The sequence below is a fragment of the Dama dama genome, chromosome 5 (genome assembly GCF_033118175.1).
Source record: "Dama dama isolate Ldn47 chromosome 5, ASM3311817v1, whole genome shotgun sequence".
NCBI lineage: Eukaryota > Metazoa > Chordata > Mammalia > Artiodactyla > Cervidae > Dama > Dama dama.
This window is the reverse complement of record NC_083685.1, coordinates 38,586,692-38,613,649: the sequence shown is the minus strand read 5'-3', so window position 1 is coordinate 38,613,649 and position 26,958 is coordinate 38,586,692. Positions and strand designations below refer to the sequence as shown.

Here is a 26,958-nt window from a genome sequence, read left to right as displayed (position 1 = left end):
CACTGATCACTGAGGAAGGCTTTCTTATCTCTCCTTGCTATTCTTTGGAACTCTGCATTCAAATGGGTATATCTTTCCTTTTCTCCTTTGCTTTTCGCTTCTCTTCCTTCCACAGCTATTTGTAAGGCCTCCTCAGACAGCCATTTTGCTTTTTTGCATCTTTTCCCTGGGGATGGTCTTGATCCCTGTCTCCTGTACAAACCTCCGTCCATAGTTCATCAGGCACTCTGTCTGTCAGATGTAGCCCCTTAAATCTATTTGTCACTTCCACTGTATAATCGTAAGGGATTTGATTTAGATCATACCTGAATGGTCTAGTGGTTTTCCCTACTTTCTTCAATTTAATTCTGAATTTGGCAGTAAGGAGCTCATGATCTGAGCCACAGTTAGCTCCCGATCTTGTTTTTGCTGGCTGTATAGAGCTTCTCCATCTTTGGCTGCAAAGAATATAATCAGTATGATTTTGATGTTGGCCATCTGGTGATGTCCATGTGTAAAGTCTTCTCTTGTATTGTTGGAAGAGGGTGTTTGCTGTGACCAGTGCATTCTCTTGGCAAAACTGTGTTAGCCTTTGCCCTGCTTCATTCTGTGCTCCAAGGTCAAATTTGCCTGTTACTCCAGGTGTTTCTTGACTTCTGACTTTTGCATTCCAGTCCCCTCTAATGAAAAGGACATCTTTTTGGGGTGTTAGTTCTAAAAGGTTTTGTAGGTCTTCATAGAACCATTCAACTTGAGCTTCTTCAGTGTTACTGGTCGGGGCATAGACTTGGATTACTGTGATAGTGAATGGTTTGCCTTGGAAATGAACAGAGATCATTCTGTCATTTTTGAACTATCTCCAAGTACTGCATTTCCGACACTTTTGTTGTCTATGATGGCTACTGCGTTTCTTCTAAGGGATTCTTGTCCACAGTAGTAGATAGGATGGTCATCTGAGTTAAATACACCCATTCCAGTCCATTTTAGTTTGCTGATTTCTAAAATGTTGACGTTTACTCTTGCCATCTTGACCACTTCCAATTTGTTTTGATTCATGGACCTAACATTCCAGGTTCCTATGCAATATTGCTCTTTACAGCGTCGGACCTTGCTTCTATCACCAGTCACATCCACAACTGGGTGGTGTTTTTGCTTTGGCTCTGTCTCTTCGTTCTTTGGAGTTATTTCTCCACTGATTTCCAGTAGCATATTGCACACCTACTGACCTGGGGAGTTCCTCTTTCAGCGTTCTATCTTTTTGCCTCATCATGTCCTGATAGCTCATTTCCTTTTCGGAGCTGATGATATTCCATGGTCTGGATGTTTATTAACAGATATTTGTTAACTGATTATTAACATTCACAGAAGGACATCTTGGTTGCTTCCAAATTTTGGCAATTAGGAATAAAGCTGTAATATACATCTGTGTGCAGGGGTTTACATGGACATAAATTTTCAGTTCATTTGGGTAAATACCAGGGGACACAATTGCTGGTTTGTATGAGAGTATGTTTAGTTTTCTATGAAACTGCCACTCTGTCTTCCAGACTTGCTGCACCATTTTGCGTTCCCACCAGCAATGAATGAGAGTTCCTGTTGCTCCACATCCTTGCCAGTATTTGCTGTTGTCAGTGTTTGGGTTTTGGCCATTCTAAAATATATGTAGCAATGCTTTTTGTTTTAATTTGCAGTTCCTTAATGACATATGATGTTGGACTTCTTTTCATATGCTTACTTGCCACCTGTATAGCTTCTTTGGTGAGCTGTCAGTTCAGGTGTTTTGCCTACTTTTAATTCAGGTTGTTTTCCAGTGTCTAGGACCATCTGCCCAGGTAAGCAGATGTGTTTTCTATGCCTGCCTACAGAGTCTGTCACCTTCGATTTGATTTGGGGCTAGTTGGTTGCCCTCTGACCTAAGCTCTCATGGGTTTAAGAAAAGTCTTGAACTTGCAGCTTCTCGGGCTTACTTGGTTGTAAGGGAGGAAGAAAGCCCTTTATTGTAAGACTGGAAGGTGTAACTAGTTGTCTACACCTGAGAGAGCAAGCCAGAGAAGGAGATGAAACCCATGTTCAACAGTGAAAACCTTAAGAAACTGTTGTACATGTGGTATCTATTAGTATATTCCTTAATACTTGTAACAGCGTTTAAAAGTTAATTAGCCTCCTGAGAAAGGGGCAGTAGGTAAATTCACTGTATTAAAAACAAAAAAAGAGTGAATTTCATTTCAGAATTGCCCTGATAGTCTTCCAGCTGCCTTTTGACCTGGAAATGAGAAGGCCAGCTACAGAAGCGCGGTGCTGCCGGTGCTTACACTCAAGATAGAATTGCAAATGGGAAAGCTGCTCAAGGACTCTAAATTAAACTCAAAATATTAAGAATATATTTATTTTCTAAATTTTAGTAATGTAGCTAAGAAATATGGGACATTTAATAACATACATATACAAAGTAAAAACCCTGTAGCCTGCTGGTGCTTTTAAAGATGGTGCTACTCTTTGTCTGAATGTGATAACCTAAGTACTATTACATTATCTCATTTTGAAGATTATAAGTATACACATATATATTCACAAACAGAGGAAGATCTGTTTTAGACTATCTAAAGTACTCTGGGCTTTGTGTGTACATACTTTGATGGGATTGTCGTTTTAGAAGATGGTAAAACGTAACCTGGTAGAAAAAGTGGATCTGTGTGTAACTTCGTGGTGTAGGTATCCCCATATGGTGCTTTGTTGAAATAAATGAAAGGAAACTGAAGATGGAAATTCTGAGTCTAGTAAAATTTTTATCTAGTGTTTTGAAGTAGCAGTTTTCCTATTAATTGTCATTCACTCATGAAGCAAACTTTATTGAGTGTTGGTGATGTGCTAATAATGGTTTTGAGTGCTGGGCCTCTGGCAGCACAGGAGAGGCGTTGTCCGGTGGGGGGCAGCATGGAAGTGGAGGAGCTTCGCTCCAGCCTTACAGTGAAACCAGTACACAAGGAATGCAGTAAGTTCCTTTGAGAATATGATCAGCAATGTGTGGAAAACAGGATCAGGTGTTAGGGCGACGGCAGTACATGATGAAGACTATTTAAGATATGGTGATCAGGGAAATGGAGAAGGAAATGGCAACCCACTCCAGTGTTCTTGCCTGGAGAGTCCCAGGGACAGAGGAGCCTGGTGGGCTGCCGTCTATGGGGTCGCACAGAGTCGGACACGGCTGCAGCGACTTAGCAGCAGCAGCAGCAGCAGATCAGGGAAAGCCTCTTCAGGAATAAACTTTGTGTTGAAACCTGAAGGAAGAGCAGTTCTGCCTGGGGGAGCTTTCTGGGCAGGGGGAGTACCAAGTACATAGACCCTGACTGGAGGAAAGCTTGGTGTTAGAACTGAAAGGACAGCAGTGTGGCTGGAACAAAAGGGAGATCTCAGGAATGAGCCCTAGGATATTAAGAAACTAGGGGGGATGGGATACCACTAATTGACATAGAGAGATGAGTGGGGAGGAACTTAGTTAGGGAGTAAATTGAAAGAGAATACTTTTTAAAACATATTAAATCTGAGATGCCTGTAGGACATCCACAAGGAGATGGCAGCTTTGAGTTTAGGGGTGAGGGCAAGGCTAGGGAAAATTGCTCAGCATTTTTAAGGCCCTAGATTGACTTATGGTTTTAACATGACTGAGTGAGTCCTGGGAAACAGTCAAATAGCAAGAAAGTAAAACTATAAGAGACCTGTAAACCCCAGCCTCAAGATAAACGTAGAAGTTAATGTCAAATGGAGGTGCAGACAAAACTGACAGAACATTTTTATATGCATACCATGAACATTATCACAAACACAAAGGCTCTCATTTGGAACTATGGAGACAGGAGACTTAGACTGGAAGTTTCCCTGGACCCAGTTAAGCAGAAAGGAAGAATAAAGAGGGCAGGGAAGAATGAGTCACACACACACGAGCTATATGTGAGAATCAGACATTTGAGGATTGTGGGGAGGCGGTTGTGATGAGAAAGGCTGCCTTATGTACATCCCCACAGCTTCTCATCTTAATTGGCTGGAGAGAGTTAAGAAGGCACAAAGAAGTTGTTCATGCCCATAACTTTTGATTCATAAGGAGATTTCTAGAAACCTAAACACTGGATACACCAGCCTGCAAAGGAAAGAAGTTCTCTTCTTGTTAAGAGCTGTCACAAGATGTATACAAATATATCTCAAAAACAGGAGGGAGAAGGGGTCTGCAAAAGGAAGCTAGCGTGGCTGGAGCAACCTTGTGAAAGGTTTACTCTGCCACCGTAGGAACTCTGGAGGGAGTGGGTGAAGACGCACGTTGTTATGGTTCCCGGGTGAAAGACGTGACAGTAGTTTTTGGAATACAGTGATAATACAGACCAAGGTGGGATTGAGATAATTTTATAAAGAAATATTGACAAGACTTAGTGATAAATTGCATCTTGGTTGCTACTGGGATTGAAAGATTAAGAAGAGAGTTGTAGAAAGGATCATCTGTAAACTTCTGGTGTTCATAATTAGATGGAGTTTGCCTTCTTCACCATTGTATCTTTTAGTACTTCATCGAGCAAATGGAGTGCTCCTATACATATTTCTTGAAAATGAATGAGTATTATTTTAGTTATGAAAAAGTTGCATTCAACTTCAGTATAAACAATCTGAGTAGGAGATGTATTCTGCTGTGGGATTAAACCTAATAATTTATTCTTTACATTGAAATTTGAGCATACATCAATGGGACCTAGACTGCAGTTTATCTTTGAAAAGTCTTTTAAAATAAAATTTGTGTGTGACAAACTAGATCAAGTGCAATTTATTTGTGAGAGACACTATGATAAAATCTTCTATAAAGAAACTTTGATATTTTTTTATATTATGGCAGTGATCCCCGGTTTTTTTTTTCTTCACATTTTACCTTTGTTATACACTTTTTAAGCTTTTATTATTGGTAAAAAATCAGAAAAGGAATATTGAAGTCTTGTGTTCTCAAGTTCCTACTGTCTTTCTGAAGTATGTGTGTGTTAGTTGCTCAGTCATGTCCGACTCTGCAACGCCATAGACTGTAGCCCACCAGGCCCCTCCATCCATGGGATTCTCCAGGCAAGAGTACTGGAGTGGGCTGCCATTTCTTTCTCCAAAAGGAACTATAGAAAGAAAGAAAGTAAAGTCACTCAGTTGTGTCCGACTCTTTGCGACCCCATGGACTATAGCCTACCAGGCTCCTCCATCCATGGAATTTTCCAGGCAAGAGTACACTGAATCACTAATTCACTCACACCCTCATACACTTTATTGTGGAAATTGTTGTTTTTGAAAAAGTGAACTATTTAGGATCAGTATTCTTATTAAGGTATGGAATTGAAACTTGTACAGTATTTTTATTCTAAAACTTCATCTTTCTTCAAACAATATTTATAACCTGTAGTTCTAGTGTTCGGATAATAAATCTTAATATAGCCAATAACACTGAAAGTGCTTCTATGGATGTGGTTCACAGGTGTGTCCTGCTCCCGCTTTTGGGAATGAAGCCACCCCAGCAAAGCCTCTATCTTCTCGTGGATTCTGTGGACGAAGGGTGTAACGTTACTGAGGGTGAACAGATGTCCACCAGCTTATCTGGGACTGTGGCAGAGCTTTTGGCTGGTCACCACGAGTTCTTTCCACCGTGGCTATTGCTTCTCTGTTCTGCCCGAAAACAGAGCAAAGCTGTTACTAAAATGTTTACTGGTAAGTGTAATTCCTACCATCTGCAAATGTTTTTCATTGATGAACTTAAGACTTGTACTTCTTTCTTATAGGAGAGTATTCAGTTGAAAATTTGGTCCTTGCTTCTGCTGTTCTCTCAGCTGTTCTGTTCTGTTAGCGATTTTCAACTTTTTAAAGTGGTATTAAAAACAGGCCATAAAATATTTTAAGTTAATTTAATAGTAGCTTTCTTTTTTCAAGATTCTTTATCTAATAACTTCCTTAGCAAAGGTGAGGGCCACATATTTTATGCTGATGTTTCCTGATCGGCTTATATTTCTTCTAACTAGACTGAGCATCCTGAGAGTATGGAAGATTCCTCCTTAAAAATCAATGGCAGTTTGTCTAAGATGTTTTTCCTGGTTTTATAGGAGAGACAGAGTCAAAAGCCTTTTAGGGTACCTCTTGAAGTAGATCATTTATTTTTTTAAACCCTTTTCCGATGTGTGAGAAAGCAATATATGTAATGTTTAAAAGTACGTGATGTAATGATTAAAAGTACATGATCAGGTTTTTTTTTTCTTTTCTTGTTTCCTGACTTTACTTTTTTCCTTTTTTTTTTAACTACCACAGTAAAGTGCATACTCATATTAAGTTATGTAAAGCACTTTTTTTTTGTGCTGTGGGAATGAAAAGGAGCATAAAACAAGGACCACTCACAGGATTTATAGTGTAATTGGGGAGATAATAATTAAGTTATTGGTTAATTAGCTATATCACTTTAAAATAGTTCTGTACATCTTACATAAGGATGAAATCTTACTAATTTGCTAAAATGGCTTCCTTTAACCAGATTTATTCCCTCTCTTTTTGATTGCCTTGTTAATAAGACCTTTTGATTTGGTTTCCATTATGCTATTCTGTTCTGTTGTTATTGGAAATTGAGTTGATAAAAGTCAGGGAATGTATAGGATGAACTTAGATATCTCTTAGTATGTCAGATGCAGGTAAAGTTGAAGCCCCTTTTGGTCTCTGTCATCCCATTTCTTTCCCTTCTTCATTTGAGACCACCAGTGTTATTAGTTTATTTTTGTCCTTTTATCTCATATTTTTCATTCTGTCTAGTTTTGTATTTTACATAAATGAAACACTGCATGCACCATCCTAGCTCTTCCCATTCACTGGCTGTGTGACCTTATGCAGCTTCCAATACAGTCTGTGCCTCAGTGCCCTCATCTATGCATTGATGGTTATTACGTGTTTCTATTACTTTCCCCATAGGGTATTTTTGTGTGTGAGTCTAAATGTCAAGTTACACGTAAAGTACTTAGAACAATGCCTAGTACATAATAAGTGCTTTATAAATGTATCATTACTATTGTTATCATTTCACCATATTAAAAAAATCAAAAAACAAAAACAATATATCAAAAACAATGTTTTTGAGCCTTGTTTCTATGACTACTTTTAAACCCAGTTCATTGCTTTTAACTGCTGTATATTATTCCTTCCCATGAATAAATCTCTAGTTTTTCCATTATCTTATTTATGGACATTATTTCAGGTTTTCATTATTACAAAAAATGCTTCATGAATGTGCTTAAACACACCTTCTTGCACACGTGCTATAAGTTTATATTATAAAAATATATGTAGAATTACTAGGGAATAGAGTGTGTACATTTTGAGCTTTAATTTTGACAAACTGCTATCTAGTGTGCTTGAAATAATTTATATTCCTGCCAGGAAAACATGAAATTTCCCTTTTCTCTATATTTTTGTCAGTTAACATTTGTTATTTTCAGATCTGTTTTTTCTGCTGTAGGGGCTTGTGCTTGATATTCCCTCCGACTGGAATGATCTTCTCCTGATTCCCAAATCCAACTTTTATTTTTCTGCAGCTTTTAGTGATTCTTATGTAGACCTTAATACAGACTCTGTAAAAAGTTTTGCCTCAAGTGTTGACTCACTCTAGCTGTGTGTCTTTAGTGATGTTAGAATAGTCTTTCAGAATACAAATCTGCTCACATTATTGTCTTGGTTCTCACTGACTTCTGATCACAAAATCCAAGTCTCATTTCTTCACATAGTACCTGGAATATAGTAGGTTTTATATATATATATGTGTGTGTGTGTGTGTGTGTGTGTATTCATATTTGTTTTATTCAATTGAGTGAGAGTATTTTACTCAGGATTAATTGACAATCACTGATCTTTGCTGCATTTCTAGATTTATTCCTCTTAAGAAAGAGTTCATTCACTCAGCAGTTTTTTCTTCTGGAAGATGAATTACACAATTGTCTAGTAAATCCATATCTATAAAACAAGATATCATCTCCCTTCCAAAAATGAGATTATGATTCCTTTTAAAGAACTTAAAGTGAGTTTTGAATAGCTATTAACTAGCATGTTTTTAAGTTGGTTTGAATTTTATTAAGCTGCTTTATTTTTACAGTGCTGAAGTTTTGTTAACATGGTTTAACCAAGTTGTATCTTCAGATTGGAATTGTTTTTGACAATCTAAGATTTAACTATTTAAATTTGGTAGCATGTAAAATAATGTAATTTAAAGGTGGTGACAAGTGCTATTCTAGTTGTATGCAGATATTCAATTCCATGATTAAGACTAGTGTACATTCGGCTATGTGGATAGAAATATGTAAATTTTTCATATGGAAAAGATCAGCATATAAAAACAAATCTTATTTATGTCTTCTGCAACTTTCTTTCCTAATCATTTGAGAGGGATCAAAAAAACTTCCAAAAGTGCTTGGATATAGCTAAAGACGTCTAATGCTATAATGATGAGTTTAGTTGAAGTTGAGAGGAGCACTGAACCACTAAACAAATAAATAGTTCCCTTTGTGGATAGTAAAATGAAATCATTTATCTGCCATCAGCGTGTTTTCCCAGAAGGAAAAAAAAAACCAAACCTGATTATTATAATATATTTCTAGGTATTCATTGACTTGTTTATTAGTATTAATTAACTTACTATTAATTTATTTGATTATTAATTTATCACATGTTGAACACATTCTCTTTGAAATATGGCAACTTTGATAATCATTTTCAATTGACACCTACTTTTTTGTCCTTAGGTTTTCGAAAAATAAGTTTAGATGACCTTCGGAAGGCATATATCGTTAAGGATGTTCAGCAGTACATCCTCCATCGTTTAGATCAAGAAGAAGCTTTGCGACAACACCTCACGAAAGAAACTGCAGAGATGTTAAATCAACTGCACATTAAAAGCAGCGGATGCTTTCTTTATCTAGAACGAGTTCTCGATGGAGTTGTAGAAAATTTTATTATGTTGAGAGAGATTCGTGACATCCCAGGAACTCTAAATGGTCTGTACCTCTGGCTGTGTCAAAGACTTTTTGTAAGAAAACAGTTTGCAAAGGTTCAACCTATCTTGAATGTGATTCTTGCAGCCTGCCGGCCTCTGACCATAACAGAATTATATCATGCAGTATGGACAAAAAATATGTCATTAACCTTGGAAGACTTTCAACGCAAGTTAGATGTCCTCTCCAAACTTCTTGTTGATGGACTTGGAGATACTAAAATACTGTTTCACTACAGTTTTGCAGAGTGGCTCCTGGATGTGAAACACTGCACTCAAAAGTATTTATGCAATGCAGCAGAAGGGCACCGAATGTTGGCTATGAGTTATACCTGTCAAGCCAAGAATTTAACACCATTGGAAGCACAAGAATTTGCGCTGCACTTAATTAATTCGAACTTACAGTTAGAGACAGCTGAGTTAGCTCTGTGGATGATATGGAATGGCACACCTGTCAGAGACTCCCTGTCTACTTTAATACCCAAGGAACAAGAAGTGCTGCAGCTGTTGGTGAAAGCTGGCGCTCACGTCAACAGCGAAGATGATCGCACATCATGCATCGTTCGGCAGGCCTTAGAAAGAGAGGATTCCATTCGGACATTATTAGACAATGGAGCTTCAGTAAATCAGTGTGATTCTAATGGGAGAACATTACTGGCTAATGCGGCTTACAGTGGCAACCTCGACGTGGTGAATTTACTGGTCTCTAGGGGAGCAGACTTAGAAATAGAAGATGCTCACGGACACACACCACTCACCCTGGCTGCTCGACAAGGACATACCAAGGTGGTTAATTGTCTGATTGGTTGTGGAGCAAATATTAACCACACCGATCAGGATGGCTGGACAGCATTGAGATCCGCGGCTTGGGGTGGTCACACTGAGGTTGTGTCTGCACTGCTTTATGCTGGCGTAAAAGTGGACTGTGCAGATGCCGACAGCCGAACAGCTCTGAGAGCAGCAGCCTGGGGAGGACACGAGGATATTGTGCTGAACTTGCTCCAGCACGGTGCCGAAGTCAACAAAGCCGACAACGAAGGCCGAACGGCTTTGATAGCGGCTGCCTACATGGGACATAGAGAGATCGTGGAACACCTGCTGGATCACGGAGCGGAAGTGAATCACGAGGATGTCGACGGCAGGACTGCCCTCTCTGTGGCTGCACTTTGTGTTCCTGCAAGTAAAGGACACGCTTCGGTCGTTAGCCTTCTGATTGATCGAGGTGCTGAAGTGGATCACTGCGATAAAGATGGCATGACGCCCCTGCTGGTGGCTGCCTATGAAGGACATGTCGATGTGGTTGACTTGCTTCTAGAGGGGGGAGCTGATGTCGACCACACGGATAACAATGGGCGCACACCCCTCCTAGCTGCCGCTTCTATGGGTCATGCCTCAGTTGTAAACACGCTTTTGTTTTGGGGTGCTGCCGTGGACAGCATTGACAGTGAAGGGAGAACAGTGCTTAGCATAGCTTCAGCCCAAGGAAACGTTGAAGTAGTCCGTACTCTGCTGGACCGGGGCTTAGATGAAAATCACAGAGATGATGCTGGATGGACACCTTTGCACATGGCAGCTTTTGAAGGCCACAGATTAATATGTGAAGCACTTATTGAACAAGGTGCTAGAACAAATGAGATTGACAATGATGGGCGGATACCTTTCATATTAGCTTCACAAGAGGGTCATTATGACTGTGTTCAAATATTACTGGAGAATAAATCCAACATTGATCAGAGAGGTTACGACGGAAGAAATGCTCTGCGGGTTGCTGCATTAGAAGGACACCGGGACATTGTTGAATTGCTTTTTAGCCACGGAGCTGATGTTAACTACAAAGATGCTGATGGTAGGCCGACACTTTATATTTTGGCCTTAGAAAATCAGCTTACAATGGCTGAGTATTTTTTGGAAAATGGTGCAAATGTGGAAGCAAGTGATGCTGAAGGCAGAACAGCACTTCATGTCTCGTGCTGGCAAGGCCACCTGGAGATGGTGCAGGTTCTGATCACCTACCACGCTGATGTCAACGCTGCCGACAATGAAAAGCGCTCTGCACTGCAGTCTGCAGCCTGGCAGGGCCACGTAAAAGTGGTGCAGCTTCTCATTGAGCATGGCGCCGTGGTGGACCACACGTGTAATCAGGGCGCCACCGCACTCTGCATTGCGGCCCAGGAAGGACACATTGACGTCGTGCAGGTTTTATTAGAGCAAGGTGCCGATCCAAACCATGCTGATCAATTTGGACGTACTGCTATGCGAGTTGCAGCCAAAAATGGACACTCTCAGATAATTAAATTATTAGAAAAATATGGTGCATCCAGTTTGAATGGCTGTTCTCCATCTCCTGTTCACACGATGGAGCAAAAACCTCTCCAGTCAGTGTCTTCGAAGATGCAGTCCCTAACAATTAAATCAAACAGCTCGGGCAGCACTGGTGGCGGGGAAGCGCAGCCTTCGTTGCGCAGTTTACCAAACGGGCCAGCTCATGCATTCAGTTCTCCTTCAGAATCGCCTGATTCGACAGTTGATCGGCAAAAATCATCGTTGTCAAATAATTCCTTGAAAAGCTCAAAAAATTCATCTTTGAGAACTACTTCATCTACAGCAACAGCTCAAACAGTGCCAATCGACAGCTTCCACAGCTTGTCATTTACAGAACAAATTCAGCAGCACTCGTTGCCGCGCAGTAGAAGTCGCCAGTCCATTGTCTCCCCGTCTTCCACAACACAGTCCTTGGGCCAGAGCCATCATTCACCGAGTAGTGAGTTTGAGTGGAGTCAAGTCAAGCCCAGCTTGAAGTCAACGAAGACGAATAAAGGGGGGAAATCAGAAAATTCCAACAAATCTGGGTCAGCTGGGAAAAAAGCTAAACAAAATAATTCTTCACAGCCGAAGGTCTTAGAATATGAAATGACTCAGTTTGATAAAAGAGGACCCACAGCCAAATCTGGGACCAGTGCACCATCTAAGCAGATGCCAGCAGATTCACAGTGTAAAATCATGATTCCTTCAGCTCAGCCAGAAATAGGTCGATCTCAACAGCAGTTCCTTATTCACCAACAAAGTGGGGAACAGAAGAAGAGAAACGGAATAATGACAAATCCAAATTATCATCTGCAGAGCAACCAGGTTTTTCTCGGTAGGGTTTCAGTCCCACGGACAATACAAGACAGAGGGCATCAGGAAGTGTTAGAAGGATACCCTTCCTCGGAGACGGAATTAAGCCTTAAACAAGCTCTGAAGCTTCAGATTGAGGGTTCTGACCCTAGCTTCAACTATAAAAAGGAAACACCATTATAAAAGGTAACATTTCATCAACATAAAGAATAAACATCCAAAGTATGGTTCCCTCCATTTATTGTTCCCTTAGAATGCTCTTTTCCCTAATCCACATGGCCTGTTCCTTCACCTCATCACTATCCCTGTCCTCTTCTCAGCAAGACCCTCCCCTCATTACCCTTTGGAATTTGAATTCTCCCACCTCCACCACTTCCTTTCCCCCTTTTCTGCTTCACATTAGCCATGGTACTTATTTCTTAACATGGTTTATATACTTTATTATGTTTATTATTTGTCCCTTCTCATCTGAAATGTCAGCCTTGTGAGGGTAGGGATTTTTAATCTCTCTTGTTTACCACTGTATTCCGTGTACTTGGAATACTGCTTGGACCCATGTAGTTTCTCGGGTAAAAATGTTTTGTTATGAGTGAATGAATGAATATACTATTTATGGATCTCAGATTAAAGATTCTTTCCTATACAATCATTCTCCCCGCCTTAAAAGTTCTTTTATGATAACAGAGGTGGGGCTATTTCCCTTTTGGGTTTGAATAAGGTAGTATATGTAATGCTTAGTAGGTAGGTAGTGAATGTTAATTTCCTTCCATTTTTCACCCTGGAAGAAATAAAAAATTTAATCATAAAAGGTAACTTTTATTATGACAAATCTCTTAAGAATCTTTCAAGTGAAATGTACACATATCAAAAGTAGATAAATGCATATATTTACGGTATTCAGGGCCCAATATTTAGGTGTGAGAATTGTTTTAAACCTCAAAGTTATATTTATTAAATAACTGGATACTATTCTAATTATAGAGAGGAGGTTAATGGGAAAATTGATTTATAATTTTATATTATGGATACTTTTTCAGAAATACATTTCTCATATTTGAGATAAATTCAAGATTTCATTAGGCATTTTTGCTAAATTATACACAAGTATGTTTGTACATGTGTTTAATTATACCCAGGTATTTCCTATACATTCTAATAATAAACACCCTTCAAATTGAATATATGGAGGACTGGTGAAATCTCATTCAAATATAAGTTGTAGACAAGTAGTTCATTCATTCTCCAATGTGATTTATTTTAAAAATACTTAGTTCTGATGGTACAGCCCTCTAACTCTCATGATATCTTTTGTAAATATTAAGTGTGGGTATATATTTTACAATAAAACATATGAATTAAGGTGAGCACTTGTGAAATATTTAAGTAATGTATACTTAGTGAATCTCTAATAGGTCTCCTTTTGTGCTTTACATAGTAAATATATATATATGTGTGTATATATATATTCTTATGTGAAAGTGAAAGTCGCTCAGTTGTGCCCGGCTCTTTGCGACCCCATGGACTATACACTCCTTGGAATTCTCCAGGCCAGAATACTGGAGTGGGTAGCCTCCAGGGGATCTTCCCAACCTAGGGATGGAACCCTTTCTTAGGTAGAGTTTTAAAACTATATGTAGTTATATTTAAAAAGTATAACAGAGAAATTAATTTTTTTTTTAACTTTTGTATTAGTTTCCTATTCTGTGAAACAGAAGACATTGTGATTGGAGTGATTCTTCAGCTACTGGATGAAAACATAAAATGCCTGTTGATTTGCTGAAAAAAAGAAGAATGTGATACCTGCAGTACAGTTACCTTAAATACTGTCATGTGCCTAAGTAGTAAGGCTGCCTTCTCAATGTAACCCTCTGTGCTTAAAAAATTTCATTTTGTGTGCTTTGTATTCACTACCCAAGAGTAAGCACTTTTTTTTTTTAAATGCAGATATATACTGCAGTTCCCTGATAAAAGATGAAAAATATTTTGAGTATTTTAAGTTAATATTTGATAAGTGTGCATGTGCCATGATCAAATATATATGAAAAGGCAGTGTTCCTTGTATTTATTTTTTTCTTTCTGTGGCAAACGAAACTTAAGCATACTGTTTCAGTCACATTTACCTTGTTGTAGTGTATAGTTTGTTTTCCTGTATCCTTAAAAATGTCACTCAATAAAATAAATCATGCAACTCTTTTATGTTCACTACACCTTCAGCATTGGTTAAAAATGTGTTTCTATTTAATGCTACATCAAGGTGAAAAAATAGTTTCATGAAAGATTTTCTAAAAGTCTAGTATTTTAGGGAGCTGCTCTAAGTAGTTTAAATTTGGACTTCTCAGTGTAATCCTCCTAATCTTCAGCTAAAGGTGTGAAAAAAAAAAGAAAAAGAAAACCCACACACAGACTATAGGCAGAACAAAGTTCTGTTTCATTCACTGGGATGCAGTTTCACCTTCCTCTCACTTGTCATTCCACATCCAAGAAGACAGATGATCATTCCTGAGGCATGAAAATTCTCAGGGACAGAGCCAGGCCTCAGTGGCATGTGTATAGAGGGAGATGCACCTGTCTATCTGAGGGTAGATTTTTGATCCCTGAACAATTCACTGACTACCCTTCTTTCCTCCATCCAGTTATGTAAAACATTTACCACTGTAAATTGTGATGCCGGCTTCTCTCTCTCCTCTCTATTTTGTAAATCACTGCATGTCCGAAATAGCCCCCCACTCAGAATCAATTGGATCAATTTTAATGATTAGTTGGATGACTATTCTTGATGAATATGTGTTTTCCTTCACAGATGACACCACTAACCTATTGGCTATAGCACAGGTGTATTTTTTTATTGCTATTTGCTAAACAGTAGTAATGGATTTGCACTTTTCTGTCCACATACTCTTTCCTGTTTTACTCTTTGGACAATCACTTCTAGAATGATAGATGCCAGGGTTAGGGGTGAAGTCTGTAACCAAGGAAAACAAAGTCAGCTGTTCAGATGAGCATGTGACCCACTGCCTTGACCTCCTGGATGGACACTTAAACCAGTTGAGCTAGATTGGTGTATGCATGTCTGGAGAGGTTCACATTTATTGTTTAGGAACCAAGGTTGCAGGTTTGATCTTTACAAAAGCCCTGGGATCTTACAAAACCCAGAAATTCTATTCTTTCCATGTGCTGTTGATGAAGAGGAATAGGAAAGAGAATTTGGAGATTCAGCACAAAACCATTGCAGCTACTGGAAAAAAATCTTTAGAAAATGTCTTAGTATCTGAGGTCAGTAATGTCATCTTCATATATGAAGGACACATGCATGATGCATTGTTCACAGAAACAGAAATATGTAGTTGGTCGTGATAAATGTTTCACTTGATCTTCCTGTAAGGCTTTTGTTTTTGCTTCTGTTTTTTAAAGTCAGCGAAACTTGGGTGTTTATATCATTGGTAAGTCATAATCAGAATAGGAGATAAGTTCAATCTATATTAAGGTGACATGGCAATATTTATAACTCGAATGTGAATGTTTCAAGTGTTGAATTTTTGTCCCTATGGGACATTTATTAAATACACTTAATAGGACTCTTGCAAAGTAGCCTTAAAAGTGTTAATGCTTCTGTTAATAACTATGAACACATCCTATTATTAGAACCAACTCTACTCCTATCTCAAGTACAGTGCATTTACGTAATTTAGAAGAGAAAGCTCTAATTTCTTATTAGGTGTATTTTTCTTTAGAAAGAGAATCTTGAAAGCTGCCAGTTTTTCTATTAAACCTTGAATTATTGGAATTGTATTTATTTAATTTTATTGTTTTTACAATAATGGCACCTTGTGGCCAGCGGGCAAAGATACGACTCGTGACACAGGGGATTTCTGTTTTCTGAAGAGCTCAGTGTTTTCATATCCATACTACATTCACTTGAAACAGTTGGTAGGAAGAGAACCTGTTGGAAAAATACACTTTTCAGAAGTAAATATTCCTCTGGATGTTTTTATATGAACTAAGTTTTGGAATAGAACAGCAATGGCTTTCACTTAGGGTAAGGCTAATACAGGGGTAGAAGAAGCCCTGCTTATTGGTTTCTGTGGGGATTTATTTAATACCATGACTGAAAATAGCTTCTGCTCCATTGAGAGTAAAAATAGTCCCATAAATAGAAAACTCCTAAATAACTATTTTTTAAATAAAAACATTAAATTTTGTAAATCACCTGCTGCCACGATACAGCCATGGTGCTGTGAGCTTTTAAACAGCTCTATACCCCTCCATTTGTGTTCCTTTCCTAAAAGTCATGAGTTGATAGCAGAGGAAGTGATTTCTTAAAAAATACAGTAATGAAAAATAAACTGTCCATGCGTGTAGGAAAGGTTTTGGAAGGAAAATGGAGCAGAACTCAGTGGGTTCTGCAGAATACAGCCAATTATGTTGTGTCCCTCACCCCCCATGCCCACCAGAATCCTCACCAAAAGTAGTTCACTGCTCAAAAAACAGGAGTAAGTACTTTTTCCAATATTGTTTGCCTATGCAAATACTTGTTTTACGTTAATATCCTCCATTTACACTTCGCAGCAAATGTAGTTGCAGACAAATGCTTTTTCTTTTTGAATTTTTCCCTTGGTTTGGGGGTATGTAAATAGCCTAAAAATGTACATTGAATTTCACATTGTAAAAGTTTTATTTTATTCCTTGTATTATATTAAGCAAAAATCCATATGTAAATGAAAGTGCATAATAAATATATTTGCTTTACAGAGAATACCTTGTTTTAATTTTATCCTTGAATCCGCAGAAGGTGCATGACATGCTCACAGTAGAAACAACTGTCTCTTAACTTCTTTTAAGTACTGAGGAGATGAATTTGGAAACATTTTACAAAGAAAAAAGGAGATAGAAAAACTTTCAAAGGAAAGTAGAAATTAAAAAGATCTAGCCTTAGTATCTTCCTAAAGCTTTTATAAGGACTTAATATTCTCTACCCTTCCCCCAATAACGTACTGTATCTCTCACTACCCAGGTTTCCCACCTCTGAAATCGCAGTAATCCAGTAAATTGTATGCATGTATGCTCCCTGATCCTCAGAACGCTGTGGGCATCTGAAATTTGGTATATTGGGGGTTTTGTTGCAAAACTTGTCATTTATTTTCAAAATTAGTTTCTATCCTTCACTCAGTAAACTTAAGTCACTTCTTTATGACTTTCTGCTTCCTCTAGCAGAACACAGCGTGTGTGTGTGTGTATACTCCAAATAGTTTGTAAAGTCAGCAAGGCATGTTCTGATAGGTAATTCTACACTAATTACAGGGTTCTATTGTAATTATCTTACATTCTTTATAAAGTTGTTAGAATAGTAAAAGTCTTACTCTAAAATTTTTTAATAATTTTTAACAGAGATGGTCCTATACATAGAATAATTTTAAACTGGCTGACTAAGTAAACGCACATGGAATTTTCTAGCTGGCGGTTCAAGGAAATACACTGGGAACTTTGCAATGACTAATGTTTTTGCTCCTTTGCCTAACAGTTGGAGGGAATCCAACTAATGGTAGTGAGGTACATACCAAAGGTATAGATTCCCGAATTTCTGGGAAAATTTTATTCATCATGCAAATATTACTACTAACTCATCTTTAAGATAGGATCTCTGTGTTGTAAGGCAGAAACCAACACGACATTGTAAAGCAGTTATCTTCCAATTAAAAAATAAAACAGCACAATGTGCACACACACAAAAAGATACAGTAAAACATCCTAAAATATGTCCCAAAAGAACTGATGCTACATATTTAATGAGTGTCTGTTACTCCTGTTTTGTTTGTAAACAAACATATACAGAAAAATGCACAGGTTCTAAGTAACTGTCCTATACATTTTTATAAAAGCTGAACATACCTGTTGAACCATCACCCTGATCAAGAAGTTGACCACTTCCTGGACATAACCTCCAACAAAGAAAACCACTATTCTTCGCCATATATTGGTGTTGACTGCTTGTTTAAATTTCATAGAAATAGAATCAAACAATGTCTTTTTGTGTGCTATTTTCTTCCCCTTAATGTTATGTTTCTAAAACTTAAACACTCAGTGGTTTGCCCCTTTTCAATGCAATATATTACTGTCTTTTCAAACTTATATAGCATTGCATTGTGTGAATTTACTATACTTTCAAAAATCCATTTTATTACTAATAGGCATTAGGATTGTTTTGGCTTTGGGCTCTTAGAAATTCTGCAGGCAGTAACATTTTTGTGGATATTTTTGATGTCCATCTGTAAGCATTGTTTTCAGAGTGAAATTACTGGGTCTTATGTGTATGATTAGCTTTAATAGATAATGTCACACAATTTTCCTAAGTGGTTGTATCCATTTTTATGCACTCCAGCCATATACAATAGTCTCTTATTGTTCTTCATCTTTGTCAATACTTGGTATTGTTTAGTTGTTTTCTTTTGTGGTCATTGTGTTTGGTTGTATACTAGTATTGCATTTGAGGTTTGAATTTGCATTCCTCAGATGATTAAAGAAAGTAGACACTTTACATATGAATTTCATTTATTTGTGTATGTTGTCTTGTGAAGTTGTCATTCAGTCACTCAGTTGTGTACGACTCTGCGACTCCATAGACTGCAGCATACCAGACTTCTCTGTCCTTCACTATCTCCCGGAGTTTGCTCAAACTCATCCTTGAGTCAATGATGCCATCCAACCATCTCACCCTCTGTCACCACCTTCTCCTCCTGCCCTCAATCTTTCCCATCATTAGGATCTTTTCCAGTGAGTCAGCTCTTCACATCAGGTGGCCAAAATATTGGAGCTTCAGCTTCAGCATCAGTCCTTCCAATGAATATTCAGGGCTGATGTCCTTTAGGATTGACTGGTTTGATCTTGCTGTCCGCTGGACTCTCAAAAGTCTCCAGCACCACAGTTTGAAAGCATCAGTTCTTCAGTGCTCAGCCTTCTTTATGGTCCAACTCTCACATCCGTACATGACTACTGGAAAAACCATAGCTTCGACTAGATGGACCTTTGACGGCAAACTGATGTCTCTGCCCTTTAATACACTGTCTAGGTTTGTTGTAGCTTTTCTTCCAAAGAGCAAGTGTCTTAATTTCACAGCTGCAGTCACCATCTGCAGTGATTTTGGAGCCCAAGAATATAATGTCTTTGTTTCTATTTTACCCCCATCTATTTACCATTTATCAATGAGACTGGATGCCATGATCTTAGTTTTTTGAATGTTGAGTTTTAAGCCAGCTTTTTCACTCTCCTCGTTCACCTTCATTCAGAGGCTCTTTAGTTCCTCTTTGCATTCTGCCTAAGGGTGGTGTCATCTGCTTATCTGAGGTTATTGGTATTTCTTCTGGCAATTTTGATTCCAGCTTGTGCTTCATCCAGCCCAGTGTTTCTCATGATGTACTCTGCTTATAAGTTAACTAAGCAGGGTGACAATTACAAACGGGCTACTCCTTTCCCAGTTTTGAACCAATCTGTTGTTTGATGTCCCATTCTAAATGTTGCGTCTTGACCTGCAGGCAGGATTCTCCCGAAGAACTTTGCGGTTCTTCCTCCTTGGTTTTCTTGGTTCAGAGAATTTTTTTGTATTTTGGATATAAATTCTTTTTATAATATACACAATGCAAACATCTGATTCTGTGCTTTGCCCTTTCACTCATAATGGCACAATTTAATAGAGGTTCTTGTTTAATATTTTTTAGATGTTATGCTTTTTGTGTCCTGTTGTATAAGAATTTGCCTGGTTCAAAGTCATGATGATAGTCTCCTATGTTTCCTTCTAATCGGTTTTTGTTTTACCTTGATGAAATATCAAATTAACCCAGCATCATCTATTTCTCTCCCTGTATTTTAGTATCACTTCATCATAAATCAGATATTCTTACATGGCTGGATCTTTCTGTTCATCCTTGAGCCAATATCAGACACACTTCATTACTATGACTTTATAAGTTTCAATAAACAGTGGTGTGAATCTTCACACTCATTTCTTCAAGACTGCCTTGGCTCTTCTTAGTGTTTTGCATTTTCATAGAACTTTTAAAATTGGCTTCTCAGTTGTCATTTTAAAAAGAAACTTGTGGAGATTTTGACTGAGATTGCATTGAATCTGCAGATCAATTTGGAGTTGGATGAATTGATTTGTTTACACATTTAGTCTTCCAATCAATGAACCTGTATATCTTTCATTTGTTTAGATCTTTATTTGCCATAATGTCTCACAGTTTTCTGTGCAGACGTGTGTGCACCTATTATTCTTAGGTAATTTGTTGCTTCTTGATGCTGCCTCGAATGGTGTTTTTTTCTATTTTTTGCTATATATAGAAATAGTTTATTTCAGTACATTGATCATGTATTTATAAGTCTTACGGGATTTTTTTATGTGGGGTGTAACCTACATACAATAAAATTCATCCTTTCTTAAGGATAGATTGATGAGTTTTGACGTACATATACAATATCATTACCACCACAATTAAGGTATAGAATATGTCCATCATCTCAAAAAGTTCTTTTGTACATGCCCTTTGGAAATCAACTTTCTCCTTTCACCTACCAACCTCTGACAACCACTGGTCTGATTTCTTAAGTTTTGCCTTTTTAGAAATATAAATAAAATCACATAGGTGCAGTTGTGCCTGGCTTGTTTCACTTAACATAATGGTTTGCAGTTCATCCATGTTGTAGTATGTAGCCTGGCTTTTAATGTCAAGTAGCATGACTTTTAATGCTGAGCTGTATTTATTCCGCTGTAAGGCTATACCACATTTTTTTTTTTATTACTCACTAGTTGACAGACTTTTGAGTTGTTTCCACCTGTTAGCTATTATGAATAATGCTCTTATGAGTATCTGCATTTAGATATTTGTGTCAAGATATGATTTAATTATGGGCTTCCCTGGTAGCTCAGATGGTAAATTAAAGCGTCTGCCTACAATGCGGGAGACCGGGGTTCGATCCCTGGGTTGGGAAGATCCCCTGGAGAAGTAAATGACAACCCACTCCAGTATTCTTGCCTGAAAAATCCTATGGACTGAGGATCCTGGTAGGCTACAGTCCACGGGGTCGCAAAGAGTCAGACATGACTGAGCGACTTCACTTCACCTGATTTAATTGGTCTTGGGTAAATATCTAGGAGTGGTATTGCTGAGTTGCAAGGTAAGTATAGCTGTGCATTTATAATAAACTAATAAAATCTTTACAAGTTGGTTATGCCATTTTACATTCTCATCAGCAATGGATGAGATTTCTAGTTTTCCCACATTTTCACCCACACTTGGAATTGTCAATCTTTTTGACTAAAGTTTTTATTGAGATGATTGTAGAGTCATATGCAATTGTAAAAAAATAATAGATATCCTATGTACCCTTTCTCTAATTTCCTCCCACTGTAGAATCTTGAGAAACTGTAGACTAATATCACAAGCAAGATATTATCATTGATAGTGATTATCCACTAATCATTCCAATTTCTCCCATTTTACTTGTGCTCACTTGATTTAATCCCAGGTTTTCATGTTCTCATGTGTGTGCCCGTAAGTCCAGGCATGTGGACATTTAGTTCTATTCAATTTTATCACTGGTAATAGTTTCCCTGGTGGTTCAGATGATAAAGAGTCTGCCTGCAATTGAGGAGACCCAGGTTAGTTCCCTGTGTCTGGACAATCCTCTGGAGAAGGGAATGGCTACTCACTCCAGTATTCTTGCCTGGAGAATCCCATGGACAGAGGAGCCTGGCGTGTTACAGTCCATGGAGTTTCAAAGAGTCGGATACGACTGAGTGACTAACACTAATTTTCATAGGTTCTTGTATCCCGTATAACAGTCACAATACAAAACAGTTCCATGCCTCCCTTGTGTGACCTGCTTTCTTCCAAGTCCCTCCATTCTTAATTCCTGGCAACCACTAATCTAAGCTCCATTTTCATAAATTTATTATTTTAAAATTGTTATATAAATAGAATCAGAGTATATAATGTTTACGGATTGGCTGTTTTTCACGCAGCAGAATTCCCTTGAGGTTTATCTAAGTTCTGTATGTCAGTAGATTTTCTTTCTACTACTGAATAACATTTCATGGTATCTACATCTCACAATTTGGCATGTGGGCTGTTGCTTCCAGTTTTGAGTTGTTATAAATGAAGCTGCTATTAATATTTGTGTATAGATTCTTTGCAAAGATAGAGTATCATTTCTCTGGAATAAATGCCCAGACTTCCATTGTTGGGTCACATGGTAATTACATGTTTGATATTATAAGAAACAGCCAAACTTCCAGAGTAACTAGTGGTGGTGGTTTAGTCACTAAGTCATATTCGATTCCTGTGACCTCGTGAACTATAGCACATCAGGCTCTCTGTCCATCGGATTTTCCAGGCAAGAATACTGGAGTGGGTAGCCATTTCCTTCTCCAGGGGATCTTCTTGACCCAGGGATCGAACCCTGGTCTCCTGCATTGCAGGCAGATTCTTTACCAATTGAGGTACCAGGGAAGCCCCCAAAGTAACTATATCATTTTACATTTTCGTCAGCAATGTGAGTGCTTCAGTTCCTCACATCCTTGCCAGCATTTAGTATTGTCACTGTTTTTCTCTTTCAACCATTTTGATAAGTATATAGGAGTAACTCATGTTTCAATTTGAATTTTCCTAATAACTAATGATATGGAACATCTCTTCATGTGTCTATTTACCATCTGAATATTCTGTTCAGTGAAATGTTTGTGTCGATTACCTATTTTCCAATTGGATTTTGGGTGTTGTTTTTTTTTTTTTAATGTAGCATTTTGAGCTTTTCATTTGTTGTAGATACTAATCCTTTGCCAGGTACATGGTTTGCAAATATTTTCTGTCTGTAGCTTGTATGCATTTTCTTCATATGCTCTTTTGCAGAGTGAAAGTTGTAAATTTTGATGCATTTCAGTTTATCATTTTTTAAATTATAGTTTGTGCTTTTTTTTGGTCAAATCTAAGAACCCTTTTCTTAGTCTGAGACCCTAAAGATTTTTGTCCTTTTTTTTAAATGTTTTACAATTTTTACATTTCATATTCAGGTTTAGGTTAGGTTCTTTTTTTTTTTTTTTGCCTATGAAATCCAATTACTTCAGCAGTTTTGTTGAAAAGTTTATTCTTTCTTCACCACTTCTGCACCTTTGTCATAAATCAGTTCTGCATCTTTGTGTGGGTCTATCTGTGGGTTCTCTGTCTTTTGATCTTTGTAAATCTTACTCTGCCAATACTGCCCAACCTTGATTGTGGTAGATTTACAGTAAACCTTAATATGAAATAGCATGTTTCCTCCCATATTACCTTTTCCAGCTTTTCTAGGGCCTGTGCCTCCTAGGAAACTTTAGCTAGACTAGAGCTAAATAAATTTTGGAGTATTATTTTATGGTTCCATGTTATTCCAACTATTGGTTACTATTTATAGCTCTTAATTTTGTTTCTTAATGATTGCTCTAGGGTCTACTGTACATATCTTTACCTTATCACTGTGTTTCTCTAGATAAGATTACACTTTACATATAACATATTTCCATTTTCTCTTTCCCATCCTCTTATTGTTATCATAGTTTTCTATTTAAACATGATGTAAATCTCACAACATATTCTTAAATATTTTCCCTCTAGACATTCAATTATTTTTAAAGACCTTTTTTAAAATGAAGCCTTTATATTTACTCCCCTCCCGCCTTTATTTCATTTCTGGTGGTGGTGTTAGTCACTCAGTTATGTCCAACTCTTTACGACCCCATGGACTGTAGTCCACCAGGCTCCTCTGCGATAGAATTCTCCAGGCAAGAATACTGGAGTGGGTAGCCATTCCTTTCTCCAGGGGATCTTTCCAACCCATGGATCGAATTCAGGTCTCCCACATTTCAGGCAGATTCTTTACCATCTGAGCCACCAGGGAAGTCCTTTTTCATATCTAGCACTCTTCATTTCTCTGTTTTCAGATCCAGTTTCCTATCTTTGCCATCTCTCTTCTGATCAAGAAATCCTTTAACAATTCTTATAGCCCATATTTTCTGGCAGTGGTTTCTTTCAACTTTTGTTTGCTTGAAAAGTTATTATTTCACTTTTATTCAATTTTTTAAAATATTTTTCCTGAGTATATACACCTGTGGTGTTGTTTTTTATGTTCCTCCATTATTCTCTGGATTCCAAAGTTTCTAGTGAGATCAACGCTGTCATTCTTTGTATTTAATCCCACCTCTGACCTCCCCTACTGTTCTCCCCTACCCCCCACAACCTCTGGGTGCCGTCAAGATTTCCTTTTTGTGTATTACTTTTAGTGGGCTTTCTAGGTGGCACTTTCAGGTTGTAAAGAACCTGCTCTCCAATGCAGAAGACATAAGAGACATGGGTTCGATCACTAGGTTGGGAAGATTGCCTAGGAGAATGTCTTTAGATGTATTTTCCTTTCTTGTTACTTGGAACTTTCTGAGATTTTTGCATATATGATTTGATTTTCTTCATTACTTTTGGAAAATTCTTGACTATACCACCTTCAAATTAGTTCTTTCCCCCTTCTCTCTTCTCCTTTTGAGGCTTCAATTTTATATACATATTAGACTGTTTGATATTGTCCCAGAGTTGGATGCTCTATTCTGTGAGTTTATTTTCACTAATTTTTTTTTTCTGTACGTTTATAGTTTGGATAATTTCTATTGAACCATCTTCAAGTTCATTAACTTTCTTGTGCAGTGTACAGTCTGCTGATAATCTTATTGAAAGAATTGTTCATTTCTAATTATAGTTTTTATTTCAGGAGGATCTTACAGGTTTTTAAATATTAAATGTGAAATTTCAACTTGTTACTTGGCTTGGATATTTTATATTATATACTCATTTAGTTTCACAATAAAGGTAAGCATTAGTATCATCATCATTTTACGAGTGAGACACCCACGGTTTGTACTGAAGTTTAAGTAATTTGCCTAAGAGCATATAGTAGATGAGTCAAAAAGCTAGGAGTGAACATCAGCAGTCTAGCTTTAGTACCTATATGACTAATCACTGTGACTCTCCTGCTGTGACTGAAAAGTAGCTCTATCTTTATGTATTATGAAATGTCCAAATGCTAACTCAAAGGACACTCTAGACCTAAGATTTTTAACAACTACCAAAAACACTTGATAAATGCATCATTATAGCAAATGGAGTATTGTATGTTAGTTTTCTCAGTGTATTAGGCTAAAATTCTTAATAAATAATTGTTTAATAACTTGCATGCTGCAATCTATTTAAAATGTCCTAAAGATTCCATTCAGTTATCCAATTATCTTAACATAATGAGTCTAATTTTAACTTCTATGAAAATACTTATATTTAAATGTGCTATTTAATAATGTACTATGTTAAAGACAATAACATACTTTGGGGGGGGAAAGTGTAAGGAGTGTTTATAGACTTAGTCAAAATCCCATTTGTGATAACAGTTATGAGGAGTTAGACATGCATATAACACTAAAAGATTTTTAGATTTTGGCTATTATCACCGCTCTGTAGTAAAGATAAGCTATGCCCAGACATTATAAGAATTATCACCTGGAAATAAATGGCATAGCAAGAAGTTCCTTATATTAAGGTAGAACACTGGCTGAGGGTGTGACTCTCTCTTAGACCAATATTGTGAAACTTGTGTGGCTCTGGGCACCACTGATAGTGCAAAACACCCTCCTCCCTGTGAGCTACACAAACCTCATCAGTCTTGTTTTTTAAGAGGGAAGGGAGATGCTGGGAGTCATGTCTGTTCATATCCTTGGTGGACATTTTGTCAGTTTGTGCCTCCACCTATTTGGTAGTGCTTGAAGAATTATACCCATGTATTTATGAAGACTATAAGGGCTTCCCTAATATCTCAGCTGGTAAAGAATCCACCTGCAATGCAGGAGATGCCGGTTCAGTTTCTGGGTTGGGAAGGTCCCCTGGAGGAGGGCATGGCAACCCACTCCAGTACTCTTGCCTGGAGAATTCCATGGACTGAGGAGCCTGGCAGGCTACAGTCCATGGGGTCACAAAGAGTCAGACATGCCTGAACGACTCAGCACAGCACAGATGAAGAATATACACGAACATGTTGAGATCAGCCAGAGCTCAGTTTGGGATTCAAGCAAGAGATCAGCTTTCTGCCGTTGCCTAATGACAGATCACTTGCCCGTGATGCTGCACTGAATGAACTCTTCTTTGGTATTAATTCCCAGAGTAACATTTGGGCCTTTCATCATTTCCTAAGAAAGAAGACTGTGGTCATTGTGCTTTGAGATGTTTTCCTCCTGGAGCCTAACTGTATATGATGCAGATGCCTTCTCGGTCAAGGCTTACAGGTTCCTGGGAGGAAAAAAGCCATTCTCTGCAGTGCAGATCTCAGTCCTTCCCACGGGCAGTGATGAGAGTACAGTGTGGGCCTTGAGCCAGGAGTGACACCCTAGAGCCTTAATGGGAGAAGATGGGCAAGTGTGGGCAACGTCTCTCGCTAGCCTGCCCATTGTCTCTCTTGTACTGTGCCCCCTAGGAATGTTTGAAGAAACAGCTCTTGGTTTCTATTTTTAAAATATGTCAATGGCTTAAGGGTAAAATATAGTATTAAAGAAAAAACAATTTGAAGGTAAACGTTTTTAAACTGAAGTGAGCAGTAATATAGATTGAAGTAAAGAGTCAGGATTTAAAGCAGTTAACCCTGTGTAGGTAGATTCTTCTACCTAAACTATTTAAAATTGTTCTAGTTAAACAGTATAAAGGGCTTCCCTAGTGGCTCAGATGGTAAAGAATCTGCTTGCAATGCAGCAGATGAGGGTTCGATTCCTGGGTTGGGAAGATCCCCTG

The 26,958-nt window shown here is 37.9% G+C and overlaps 1 protein-coding gene across 4 annotated transcripts in view; it reads left to right on the top strand.

Moving 5' to 3' along the window:
- Positions 1-16,877, top strand: part of ANKRD50 (ankyrin repeat domain containing 50) — a 37,092-nt gene extending 20,215 nt beyond the window's left edge. For all 4 annotated transcript variants that reach the window (XM_061142309.1, XM_061142310.1, XM_061142313.1 and 1 more), the window contains 3 exons: positions 5,471-5,700; positions 8,760-12,310; positions 13,817-16,877. In XM_061142309.1, the coding sequence (XP_060998292.1) occupies positions 5,471-5,700; positions 8,760-12,307 (3,778 nt within the window). In that variant the 3' untranslated portion in view covers positions 12,308-12,310; positions 13,817-16,877. The remainder of the gene's footprint in view (positions 1-5,470; positions 5,701-8,759; positions 12,311-13,816) is intronic.
- The last annotated feature ends 10,081 nt before the right edge of the window (positions 16,878-26,958 follow it).